The sequence below is a fragment of the Acipenser ruthenus genome, chromosome 16 (genome assembly GCF_902713425.1).
Source record: "Acipenser ruthenus chromosome 16, fAciRut3.2 maternal haplotype, whole genome shotgun sequence".
Taxonomy (NCBI): Eukaryota; Metazoa; Chordata; class Actinopteri; order Acipenseriformes; family Acipenseridae; genus Acipenser; species Acipenser ruthenus.
In genome coordinates this window covers 20,153,669-20,167,273 of record NC_081204.1, presented here as the reverse complement: position 1 = coordinate 20,167,273, position 13,605 = coordinate 20,153,669, and the positions used below count along the sequence as shown (strand labels likewise).

The window sequence follows — 13,605 nt, the reverse complement described above, 5'->3', positions numbered from 1 at the left end:
ATCTTTGTACCATGGTAACTTACATATTCCCATGTGGCTTTAGGTGAGGCACTTGTGTGAGCTAATTCACATTTTCACTATCATGCACAGTGCAGACAAATCGAATGTTATGGAAATGAACAAACTACTTTCTTTTGAGGTTAGTCAAGAGTTTAAGGTTCAGCAAAGGTGAATGTACTGTTCTGTACTGTTTCTAAATTTGAAATATTTTCAATATCAACTTCCTTTTTATTGCTTGTTGAAAAAAAAGGGAAATTGCATTACTAGAGTCAGTAGTGGAGTGAGTATTGGTATTGTAAAAACATGTTAATTACTTTATGAGAAAGTTCACATTTAAATAAAAGATAATCATGAAAATAACACGGATCATAAATCCACTCATCCCCCAACCCCCAAAACAACGTACTTCACTAAAAACATTTATTAACAAGCCTTCAAGGCTGTCATTAAGAGACTGGCCTAATTAACGTGCACTCGTTTTACAATTTGATTAGCTTGTTTACAGCAATCCATTGTACATTCTGTGGGGTTCTGGTGTCATGATAAACCATTAGAGCAGAAGTTTTTTTAGCGGTACCAGAACCCTCTATAAAATTGTTTTGGATTATGTTGTTTAATAGATATAAAGACATTGTAGACATGATTGCTGTTATAGGCATCAATGCGCTAAAAGAGCCTCGTGAAATGCCAGTTATGTCTCCAATCTGCTTTTGAAAGCTACTATTGTAGTGGCCAAAAAGCCAACAGTAGACAAAACTTGAGTAGGAATAGGATGTGTGTGCTTGGTTGGTCTGTGCAACCTAGGACCCAACGTCTCGCTCAGTTCCATTAGGACTGCCTTTGGAACGTGGTGTCTTGTGAAAAGTTATTCTGTACATGCTGTGAATGTCATATTGATCCTGAAATACTGTCTCTCGCCAAAAAGCAGCATTAGCTAGGTCTTCCAGAAGTATGAGATCAGGCATTTTCAAATTATGTTTTGATGTATTACTGTATGTTAATTTATAGAAAAAATGTGTCATGCTTAATAGCCAACACACCTGCTACAACTTCTCATATGAATGTCTTCTGTAATTACCAGAGCACAAGTGGAACAAGGGAGTCACAAAACATACCGTCTGCTTATTAAGGAATAATCAACCAAAATGTATATCATACTACTGCCTAAATATTAATAATTTAATATTTGATATCATTTCTTAGCAGACACCCTTATCCAGGGCAACTTACAATTGTTACAAGATATAACATTATTTTTTACACATTATTTTTACATACAATTACCCATTTATACAGTTGGGTTTTTTACTGGATCAATCTAGGTAAAGTACCTTGTTCAAGGGTACAGCAGCAGTGTCCCCCACCTGGGGTTGAACCCATGACCCTCCAGTCAAGAGTCCAGAGCCCTAACCACTACTCCACAATGGCAAACATTTATTAAAGAATGATATGTGACACAAAGCAATTTCAGCAATACTTCAGCATCAATAACAAACATGAGAGAGTTATTATTGTACATATTGCACTGAATGCGGATCTTAGCTGATTTAAAAGGAGTTTGATCTTATCTTGCAGTACCATCATTCTAACACAAGGAAACGATCATACGCATGGTCCAGAGTGTGTGTGATTCTATGGATATTCTCACACAAACTTCTGTGTTGAGAAATCGCATGCTTTCTGTTGGAATGTGTGACCGCACAAATGATAAATACAGACCCAGGACCTTCAAACAAGGAAAGACCAAAACTCTTGTAATATACAAGCTTTAATAACAGGACACAGAGTGTACTTGGAGACAATAGACTTGGGATGGTATCCACTTGGAAGACTGTTGCTGTACCTCCTCATACACTGAATGAGCCCTGCAGTTAGAATTGAAGGAAAAATTCAACAGGGCTTTTAATAATGACTAACAAAGTTAGATTGAACCTTTTCCAAAAATCTATTTTAATTATGATTTGAAAATGTAATCAAGGGCTGAATGTCACAGTAGCAACATAAAGAAAGCTGTATAGACTATAATTTTTTTATTCCAAGTAACCCAATCAGTTCAAGCAAAAGAACGAATAAGGCTGATTGTCTTGTTTTACCTGATCATTATCTGTGTTTATAACCAGATTTCCTGATACTGCATTTATTTTCTGTATATTTCATTTGGGCTGAGCAAGAAAAAGTCTTGATAATTAACCTCACTCTCAACATTATTCACACCATAGTCTTACCTAACCCTTTGTGACATGTGATCCGCATAACATTGCTGTGAATGAAAAACTGGAATGAAACGTTGAATGCAACATTGATTTGAGTTATAGAAATAGACACAAACTTACAAGAAGAGGCTAGAAAGATTTTATTCACCTCCTCACTTTAAATATGTTGTTATAAATGATTATCACGCCTTAGCCAGACATTTGTCTACTGGGCTCCATTCCATTAAATGGTTACACATGTGCTGAGTTAATGGGAGGAATTTGTATCTTCATAAAACAGAGCTAAAAATGTATTAAATCTGGCCCTCCATTTTAAAAGTTCCCCGTACTAAAAGCATGGTAAAGCATAGGTAAAAGCCCATTAAGGTATGGCAAAAGCAAATTTAAAAACATGGCAAACTATAGTTTGATGCATGGTAGATGCATAGTATAACCATGAGAAAGGCATGAGAAAACTGCAAATTTACCGTGGTAAGCTGTGTTATACTATTGCCTTATACTGTAAATGCATGCCACTGTTAAAGGAATGCTTTCATTTCTTCTCTCTTTTATACTTGCCTCATTTAGAATTACTAAAAGAAAGTTAACAGATTCAATGACAGACATTTCAGTGTCTCAAAATGAGAACTTTTATCACTGAATTGATTACATTTATTTTAGTATTTCTAAATGTACACTATTGAGTGTTTAATACAGTAGTTTGGCTCATACTGGCCTCTTGCAGCCTTGTTTAGTAAACAGAATAAATGTTATTCAGAGAGTACAAAACATTCCTTTTAAACACCATTCAATTTCCCTGTGAGCTTTAATGTCTTTTCTTATGTGTTTCAATTCCCCCGTTCAGACAGATGGTCTTCTTCGGTTTTCATTTGAACTGTGCGGCGTATAAGATCGGAGCCAAGCAAAGTGAAGAAGCTGAAGAACTGGAGGACACTCAAGGTTACATGGAGATGTGAGTCATAACAATCCTTGACAACCGGGAGATGTTACACATATCAAAATAAATCGACATTCTTTTTTGTTATATATATATATTGTAGGCTTGCTGAATGCAGGCACCACTTTTTAATGTGGAATTAATCACAGGCGAACACAGGTTTGGTGGATCCGTGTGCTTTTATTTTGGGTCTTGAAGGGCATCAAAAACGGAAAACAAACAAAAAACAAACCTATATCTTGCACAGGAGTAGTTAAAAAAAAAAAAACTATTTTCAAGACAAACAAAAAGTTCCAACACGGCTCAGTCCTTCTCTCCTCAGTAACGATTCCCCCTCTAGTGACTGCTCAGCCTTTTTATATCACTGGGCTGGAGGAGATGCTTGTTAACTGCATCGGCTACAGGTGCTGGCCAATTGAGGCAATCACTAATCTATTCATTTAATTAACGTCCCTAAATATGAGCACCTGTAGCCCATAGCCCACTTATCTCCTCCTGATCATTGCAGGCTGGTTCCAGAGCTGCCAGTGATCCCTCCTGTGCTGTTTGCTGGGTCCGGTCAGCCTCTCTCCGGCCCACCATATGCACCCCCTGCGGGTTGGCCTGTGAGATGGCTCACATACCTTCCCCCTTTGCTTCGGCATAATCCTAGAGCAGGAAGAAGAAGTCAATTCAGGGATTCTTGACAACACGTCAGCATTCATATGATCCTTACCTGCCCGGTGCTTAACCTCAAAACAGTAGGGCTGTAGAGCCAGAAACCATCGAGTGAGACGAGGGTTTGAATCCTTCTCCTTATACATCCAGCGCAGCGGGGCATGATCTGTATAAAGGGTGAAGCGGCGTCCCCACAAATAATATTTTAAGCTTTCTACAGCCCACTTGATTGCTAGACATTCCTTTTCTATCGTTGCATACCGTTGTTCTCGAGGTAAAAGTTTTCGGCTTAGAAACATGATGGGATGTTTGTCCCATCAAAGCCCTGAGCTAATACTGCCTCTAAGCCCACCCCTGAGGCATCTGTCTGCAAGATAAAATCTTTTCTAAAATCAGGGTTCTTTAAGACTGGTCTGGACAACAAGGCATGTCTCAAGTCCTGAAACGCCGCCTCACACTCTTTGGACCACTGGATGGGCCGATTTTTATGGCCTTTGGTCAAATCTGTAAGGGGTGTAGCTCTAGTGGCGAAGTGCGAAATAAATCTCCGGTAATAACCGGCTAGCCCCAAGAAAGCCCGAACCTGCCTTTGGGTAGTGGGACGAGGATAATTCCTCAGGGCATTAACTTTAGTTTCTTGAGGTTTTACCAACCCCTGCCCCATTGTGTACCCTAAATATTGGGTTTCCGAAAAGGCTAATTTGCATTTTTTTGGATTTGCTGTGAGCCCTGCCTGCCTAATGGAATTTAATACCGCCTGTAGCCTTTGTAGATGTGTCGGCCAGTCATGGCTAAAGACTACCACATCATCTAAGTAGGCTCCAGCATACTCAGCATGAGGACGGAGGACCCGATCCATCAACCGTTGAAAAGTAGCAGGCGCTCCGTGCAAGCCAAAGGGGAGAACCACAAATTCAAAGAGACCCTGAGGAGTGGAGAAGGCAGTTTTTTCGCAGGAGTCTGGTGATAAGGGTACCTGCCAGTAACCTTTGGTTAGATCTAGAGTGGAGATATACCGGGCATTTCCCACACGCTCCAGCAGTTCATCCACTCTAGGCATCGGGTATGCATCAAATTTGGAAACTGCATTTAATTTTCTGAAATCAATACAAAACCGTATTGAACCATCAGGCTTGGTAACCATTACCACCGGGCTGCACCAATCACTAAACGATTCTCTAATAACACCCAACTCCAGCATTTTTCTCACCTCCTCCTTCATGGTCTCCCGTTTGGCTGCCGGGACCCGTGTATGCCGCTGACACACTTTCACTCCTGGCTCCGTTGTGATTTGGTGCTGCCCCAGGTGTGTGATCCCAGGTTCCTCAGAAAATACATCAGAGTTATCGGACAACAATTTATTAAGTTCTTTTTGTTGCTGGTTATTCAAGTGTTCCCCTTTGCATATGCTATGTCTTTGTGGTACTTTGGGCTCCCCTTGGGTTTCATCCTCCCCCTCTAACTCAGCATTTCTAAAAAACAAGCACTCTCGTTCTTTCCAAGGCTTTAGTAAGTTAACGTGGTATATCTGGTGGGTTTTTCTTTTACCTGGTTGATGAACTTTATAATTCACGGGTCCTACCTTCTCCACTATTTCCACTGGCCCCTGCCATTTTGCTACAAACTTATTGGGGTCAGATGGGACCAGCACCAATACCCGGTCCCCCTCTTTAAACTCCCGGGCCCTCGCCCCCTGATTGTACTGTCGCTCCTGTTGGGACTGCTCTTTTCTTAAATGTTCCTGCACTAGTTGGGACATTTTTCCCAACCTGTCACAGAGTTGAGTTACATACTCTGCAACACTGTCCCCTCTAGCTGGTTCTGCCTCCCATGCTTCCCGCAAGACGTCTAGTAACCCTCTGGGCTGTCTGCCAAACAGTAATTCAAATGGGGAGAACCCGGTTGATGCTTGGGGAACTTCCCTGAAAGCAAACATCAGAAAAGGCAAAGCAGTATCCCAGTTACACAAATCTTCTTGTGCTACCCTTTTAAGCATACCTTTTAGGGTTCGGTTGAACCTCTCTACCAAACCATCCGTCTGTGGGTGGTACACAGAGGTTCGAATTGTTTTTACTTTCAGGAGGCGGCATAACTCTTTAAAGACCCGGGACATAAAGGGGGTTCCCTGGTCAGTAAGCACTTCCTTTGGGAGACCCACTCTACAAAAAATATTCATTAGTTCTCTGGCTATAGTTTTGGTAGCCATGTTCTTTAAGGGGACCACCTCAGGGTATCGGCTGGCATAATCAACTAGCACTAATATATATTCGCACCCTGACTTGGTTTTTGGCAAAGGGCCAACTATATCTATCCCTACCCTATCAAAGGGCACCTCAATAATAGGTAGCGGTATCAAGGGAGCTCGAGGCGGTTTTTTACTTGCCACTTTCTGGCACTCGGGACAAGACTCACAGAAATCTGCCACCTCACGCCACACCCCAGGCCAAAAAAAACGGAGAAGGATTCTGTCTTGTGTCTTGTCAGTGCCTAGATGTCCCCCCAACAAATGTGTATGCGCTAAACGCATAATGGTGTTCCTCTGTGAGTGCGGTACTAGCAACTGGTGGGTATGTTCTCCTTGGAGAGTACCCCGAATAACCCTGTATAACAGGCCATTGTTTAACAGAAAGTGTGGGGTAGGTTTTGTGTCGCATATTCTCCAATATTCTTCACTAGCTTCCATGGCCTGTTCAAATGCATACCGTAAGTTAGGATCCTCTAACTGAGCTTGCTTAAAAACCGGACGATCAAGTTCAATCGCTCGGTTCAAAAAATCTTCATTGTCTTCAGACTCTACCGCCTGTAATGAGGGAAGATTTATAGGGCTTTCCCCAATTCTGCCAAGGTTTTTAGTTTTCTCCAGAAATTTCCTACCTTCCCGCTTCTTTTGAGAGCGGGTTTTCCTTTCTCCCTGAGGGGGCTTGATTACTTCCTCCCTAAACGGAAATAACCCTTCGTCCATATTTTCCCCCTCAAAATTAGAAGTGGAGTGCAGTGGTCCCCCCCTTTCTCCAACCAGTGTGGTTCCGGCTTTTAACAGTTGATGGAACCTTTCACAGTTCTTCCCTAAGATTACAGGGAAGGGGGGGAGCTGGAATCACTCCCACCTTAACCTTAAAGGATTTACCCCCAATTTCTATATTGATTATTACAGTGGGATAAGTTTTTATATCACCATGTACACACAGTAAATTTATGTCTGCTTGCCCCTTTTTGTATTTGCTTCCTGGTACGAGATCCCGGCTAACCAGAGTCTCTGTGCTACCTGAATCTATCAGAGCGATGGTTTCCTGACCCTCAACCCTCACTGGTATGACAAAGGGATCTGCACTCACCGGGCCGGCATGACCATATGCAATGCTGTGCGCCACCCCGACTTCCATACGTTCAATCTCCTCCTGCTGACATTGCCTCGCGATGTGCCCGGGTTCTCTGCACCTGAAACAAATGATGGGGCCTGGGGATGTCCGTGGTTTGTCCTGCCAGAATTCCTCTGGTGGGCTAGTTTTTTCTGTTACCCACCGAGGAGCTAACCGTGGAACCCATAAAGGGGGTTTCCGGTTGCCCTCTTTGGGGTTTACCTTTTTTTGTATGTCCTTATGAGATGTATTTGTCCTCTTTCCTGAGCTTCCTTCCGATGGGGCTGCAGCCGCTTCAGCATCCTGGTAGGCCTCTGCCAGGCAAACAGCTTCCTCCAAGCTCTGTGGTTGATTTCTTCGGACCCAGGCTGCCACTCCGGCTGGTATTACTTGTAACAGCTGCTCGACCACCAGACAGTCTGTGATTTGCTCAACATTCCTGCTCTCTGTTTTCAGCCACCGTTTGCAGAAGTGGCGGAGGGTTTGAGCTGCCACACGGGGTTTAGTCCCCAAGGGGATGGTATATCCCCTGAAGCGCAGTCTATAGCTTTCCTCTGTGATGCCCAAGCGTTGCAGGATAGCGGTCTTTACTTTCTGGTGATCTTGCGCGTCTGCCGTGTCCAGTGCTCTGTAAGCGGCTTGAGCTTCTCCGGAGAGACATGGGGCCAGTTTCAATGCCCACAGCTCTTTTGGCCAAGCTGCTGCCTCCGCCATTCTTTCAAACGTTACTAAAAACGCTTCAGGGTCATCTTCAGTGGTCATTTTCAGGAGCTTGGGCTGGACTGCAAACATCCTGGCCACCGTGGCCTCCGTACTCCCTGGTGCCATCATCTTAGTCACCAGTGTGCCGAAAAACTGAGCCAGTTGTTCCTGTCTCTGCACCTCTCTGGCTTCTCGTTTCCCCTCCTGCTCTTGCATCCACCGTATCAGCTTGTCCACCTCCATATCCACACAATAAGTTTAGCTGTTGCAGTCAGAGGGGCCCCACTTCTGGTACCACTTAGGCTTGCTGAATGCAGGCACCACTTTTTAATGTGGAATTAATCACAGGCGAACACAGGTTTGGTGGATCCGTGTGCTTTTATTTTGGGTCTTGAAGGGCATCAAAAACGGAAAACAAACAAAAAACAAACCTATATCTTGCACAGGAGTAGTTTAAAAAAAAAAACTATTTTCAAGACAAACAAAAAGTTCCAACACGGCTCAGTCCTTCTCTCCTCAGTAACGATTCCCCCTCTAGTGACTGCTCAGCCTTTTTATATCACTGGGCTGGAGGAGATGCTTGTTAACTGCATCGGCTACAGGTGCTGGCCAATTGAGGCAATCACTAATCTATTCATTTAATTAACGTCCCTAAATATGAGCACCTGTAGCCCATAGCCCACTTATCTCCTCCTGATCATTGCAGGCTGGTTCCAGAGCTGCCAGTGATCCCTCCTGTGCTGTTTGCTGGGTCCGGTCAGCCTCTCTCCGGCCCACCATATGCACCCCCTGCGGGTTGGCCTGTGAGATGGCTCACAATATATATATATATATATATATATATATATATATATATATATATATATATATATATATATATATTAGGGCTGTCAAGCAATTAAAAAAATGAATCGCGATTACATTTACTGCATCTATCTCAATCGTTATTACTGATGCTATTATTATTATTGTTATTATTATTAGTAGTATTATTATTAGTATTATTTTAGAGTTCTTCTTATTACCTATAAGGCCTTACATGGTGTTCAAGGTCTGCTGGCTCTGTCGTTCCCTGGTAATCTCCTGACAGTCTTTGACAGTCAAAATTCATTTGAACTCTGTCAGGGCATATGAACTCTGTCACATATGTGTATATGTATGTATATGAAAGTTGTATTATTATTATTATTATTATTATTATTATTATTATTATTATTATCATCCAAAAACAGCCCAGCATTAATAAAGAACCTGTTGTCCTGTTGTTGCCCCTTTATAGTTTTATATTTATTTACACAGAATTATACAGAAAAATTCCAGCATTTGCTGTTAAATTGTTTGAACCAAGTGCTAAATCACAATGGAGTCAGTTTATTACTTACCTTAATGCAGTAGGAGTGGAATTTCACTAATGAGAAGAATCGGCACAGGGTAGATCAGGAAGCAATCGGCACAGCGCACAAACTAGATGCTGATAAAAGCCTGGTGTATTAATACAAAAATAAGTTTTAAAAAAGTAAATGTCTTGGGGCTCCCGAGTGGCGCATCCAGTAAAGACGCTCCACATGGAGTGCAGGATGTGCCCTGTAGCCTGGAGGTCGCTGGTTCGGGTCCAGGCTAGTCCACTGCCAACCGTGGACGGGAGATCCCAGGGGGCTGCGCACAATTGGCCGAACGCCACCCAGGGGAGGAGGGCTTAGGTTGGCCAGGGTGTCCTCGGCTCACCGCGCACCAGCGTCCCCTGTAGACTGGCTGGGCGCCTGCGGCCTTGCCTGTAAGCTGCCCAGAGCTGAGTTGTCCTCCGATGCTGTAGCTCTGGGTTGACTGCATGGCGGGCCTGCAGAGTGAAAAGAAGCAGTCAACTAACCGCACACGTTTCAGAGGACAGTTTGTGCTCGTCTTCGCTGTTCCCAAGTCACCACGGGGATGGTAGCGGTGAGCTGAGCCTAAATACAATTGGCCATTTCAAATTGGGAGAAAAACGAGGTAAAATCCATTGGTGACTATTAAATTAAAAAAAGCCTAGGTTGAGATTTGGGGGAAGGATCATGGGGGCTTGCCTCTTCTCTCAGTTCCTCCACTTATTTAAACTTCAAAGAAACTCGCCTATCTGTTCCTGACGCAAAACTAGTTGCAACTTACCTCTACCCCACTGACCTTTCAGAGGACAATGGTCTCATTGAGAAGTGTAACCAGCGTGTGTGTATTTATATGAGACCTATTGCCCTAACATCCTTACACCACCAGGCAATAGTCTTCCTCTCTCATGTGACTGGTTCACATCACTGTCAGTCCTGTCCCTTTTCGAAGGAATGCCCTTCTCCCCTGCACTCCTCCCAACAAGAAAAAACTGCTGAAGAGCGATTCTGTGACTTACAGAAAATTAATTACAAAACATATTACAACAGAAAAATGCTCTAAACATGAAAATAGTGATTAAAATGTCACTGTCACTGTTTTCTAACTTAATTCTGACTCAAAATTAATTTGATGATGTAAACAAATATGACAGCTGGGATATAAACTGTATTATGCAGCATTCAGCAAGCTAGACGGAGAGCTGGACGCCCAAAAAACGTTGATAACTATGCGGTATGAACTTCAAAAACATTTTCTGTTATTTATTTACTTATGCTGTAGCAGTTATATATAAACAAAATATATGTCCATATGTATTTTCTTATGCTGTATCAGCTATACTGTATTCAAACAAAATATATACAGTCATATTTACTATCCAACCTTGCCTCACTCATTTTCTTGACTGATTCATATATTAAATAAGTACAGCAGACTCAGCTCACAGTGGAAAATTAAATGCCCCTCTGGAAGATTACTGTTACTTCCAGAGCGCAATGCCCTCAGCCCGTGGCTAGGGTATTATAGCCCCCTGTCGGTAACAATAGTCTTCCCTCAGGGCAATAATTGTCCACTATAACCCTCCTCTCCAGTCCATATTTACTATATATATATATATATATATATATATATATATATATATATATATATATATATATATATATATATATAACAAAAACTAAATCCAAAATAAAAAAGAAAGAAAAAAGCTGAAATGGTTATGACAGTTGTAAATATTTGTATACTTGAAAAACTACACAATAAAGAACTTGTCTCACTCCAGCTGTGTTAATATTCCAACTATTATTCTATGACAACATGAAAACAGCCATGGTTGTTCTGGTTTTATACCTCACCTCACCTGCCCAGTGGGGACTACACATGTTGTCTACAGTGAACCCACCTACTGTACCTGTTAAGTAGTGTCTTTGTAATTGTCAGCTCTTACTGTCAAGTAAAATTTAGTTTTTTGTGTTTAATATATATATCAGAAATATTAAAATGCAAATATTGAGAAATACACTGTTTTCCTTCTAGGTTTGGTTGAAGTCGAAGGAATAAAACAGAAAACCCTTCAATCCATAAACATAAACTTGGAAATCATGGAGAAGCGGATTCCTGTGTGCTTTTCATCTAAGTTGTTTGAAGAAATAGACCCCCTCTCTGCTCTTTGTAGTTTTGCAGCTATAGGACCATCCGTGTCACTGTGAAGAATAAGGCCAACTCCCCAGTCCGGAGGAATAGCGTGTTCAAGAAGAGCTCTAGATGATGAGCAGTCCTAGCGGCACAGGCATATCAATCAGCTTGACCACAGTGAGCCTGAATGTGGGGCTGCATGGGGACCTGATGGCTTGGCGGGTGAACAGCTCTTTGTCCACAGCGGACACCCTGAACCTCTCTGACTCCGAGAGCATCTCGCGGTCGTCTATGAAGGAGAAAAACTGGCCAGCTTTGATGATTTTGATCATCATTATTCTCACCATTGGTGGAAACATACTGGTGATTATGGCTGTGTCCTTCGAGAAGAAACTCCAGAACGCTACAAACTTCTTCTTAATGTCCCTGGCAGTCGCGGACATGCTGGTGGGGATTCTGGTCATGCCGGTGTCCCTCATTAACATCCTTTACGGTGAGTGCTGCTGAACTCTGTTCCTGGTTTTCTGTAAAGGTCAAGTTCATAAGGGAATTGCATCAGAAAAATGAGCTTTAGGTATGTGAAAAGAGTGAAAACCAGGATTTAAAATTAATTACACATTTTTAAAAGGTCAAATCCACTCACAGATAACCATGGCTTATAAGTAAGGCTACGATTTTGGCACAGCATTTTTAGTAAATTTCATGGGCCAAGTGCGGAAAAAAAAAAGAATTCACAGAAAGGTCACCAAATAATGCAGTTTTAGCTGCATCAACTTTTAAATAGTACACCAAAACCAATAATATAATGACTATTGCTTTTGACTACTGACCAGTTTAAAAGCTACTTTAGAGTATAGCACTTAGAGTTAGAGTTTTCCACGATTCTGAAACAGCATGTTGTAAAGAAAGCCTCCGTGTAAACTTCTATTCTTCGATGCATTTGTTCTTCTGTCTAACAGGTCACTCATGTTGTTTGTATTTTACCTGTCTTTGTACTGCAGACTTAATGGCTTGCTTGCTTTTCATTTTAAGCCCCAGGAACATAACATTCTGTATTATTATTATTATTATTATTATTATTTTCTTAGCAGACGCCCTTATCCAGGGCGACTTACAATTGTTACAAGATATCACATTATACATTATTTCACATTATACAGATATCATATTATTTATTTATATTTTTTTATACAATTACCCATTTATACAGTTGGGTTTTTACTGGAGCAATCTAGGTAAAGTACCTTGCTCAAGGGTACAACAGCAGTGTCCCCCACTGGGGATTGAACCCACAACCCTCCGGTCAAGAGTCCAGAGCCCTAACCACTACTCCACACTGCTGCCCTGTATAAAACATCATGGCACCACTTTCATGAAATGACCTCTTTGGGTATTTTTTACTTCTCTGCTTAGCAGTGATATTTGCCACTTTACTCATACTTGCTGTCACATTTCTTCAGATCTTACTGGCTGACCTACATACACAAACCATTTACCCATACTCACAGATTTGTTGTTTTTCAGTGCATGACATGCTACATTTTTTAAAGATAATGGAAGCACCCAATTCAATGTGTTTTACATCCATTTCCAAGATTTCACAGACTTTGTTCAAATTCACAATTTCTGTGACAATTGTAGCCTTACTTAAAAGCACATTAGCTTCTAGAAACTACGCATTGCTGTGCATTTATCACTCGTTTGTTTGCTCATGGCCTGATCTACAATAAAAACATCTGACTGTGCGCAATATTGTTTGGGTATAAAGCTTCATATTACTTTTTTTATATATATATATATATATATATATATATATATATATATATATATATATATATATATATATATATATATATACATGTAATAGCAAATGTGATATGAACTGCTAGCAATGTGTCTCAGTTGGAATACAATAAGACAGTACCACAATTAAATGACAATTATTCAATTGAAAATGACTTTCAGTCAAATTGTTTGTCATTGAATGTATGAAGTTTCTTTTAGTGTTTCTATGTATCACTATTGAGTGTTTGATAGTTATGGAGGTAATGTGTATTCTGAACCACAAAGCTAATCAGGGCTGACACTTTAATTGAAGTAAGAGACAAAGAGAATTAACTGAAGTCTGGGAGACATTCCTACACGGTGATGTCATAGCTACTCTTTGAATGCTGTGCAATGGAGGTTCTACCAGCCTTTCTGTTCAGCTGTTTTCAAGTGACATTTCATGCCAGCCTGTGCA

At 41.3% G+C, this 13,605-nt stretch overlaps 1 protein-coding gene across 1 annotated transcript in view; it reads left to right on the top strand.

The window, feature by feature from the left end:
• LOC117412616 (5-hydroxytryptamine receptor 2A-like) overlaps positions 1–13,605 on the top strand; it is a 192,231-nt gene that overhangs the window by 141,759 nt on the left and 36,867 nt on the right. The window contains exons 3-4 of the mRNA XM_058989010.1: positions 3,058–3,165; positions 11,265–11,856. Coding sequence (XP_058844993.1) covers positions 11,493–11,856 — 364 coding nt within the window. The 5' untranslated portion in view covers positions 3,058–3,165; positions 11,265–11,492. The remainder of the gene's footprint in view (positions 1–3,057; positions 3,166–11,264; positions 11,857–13,605) is intronic.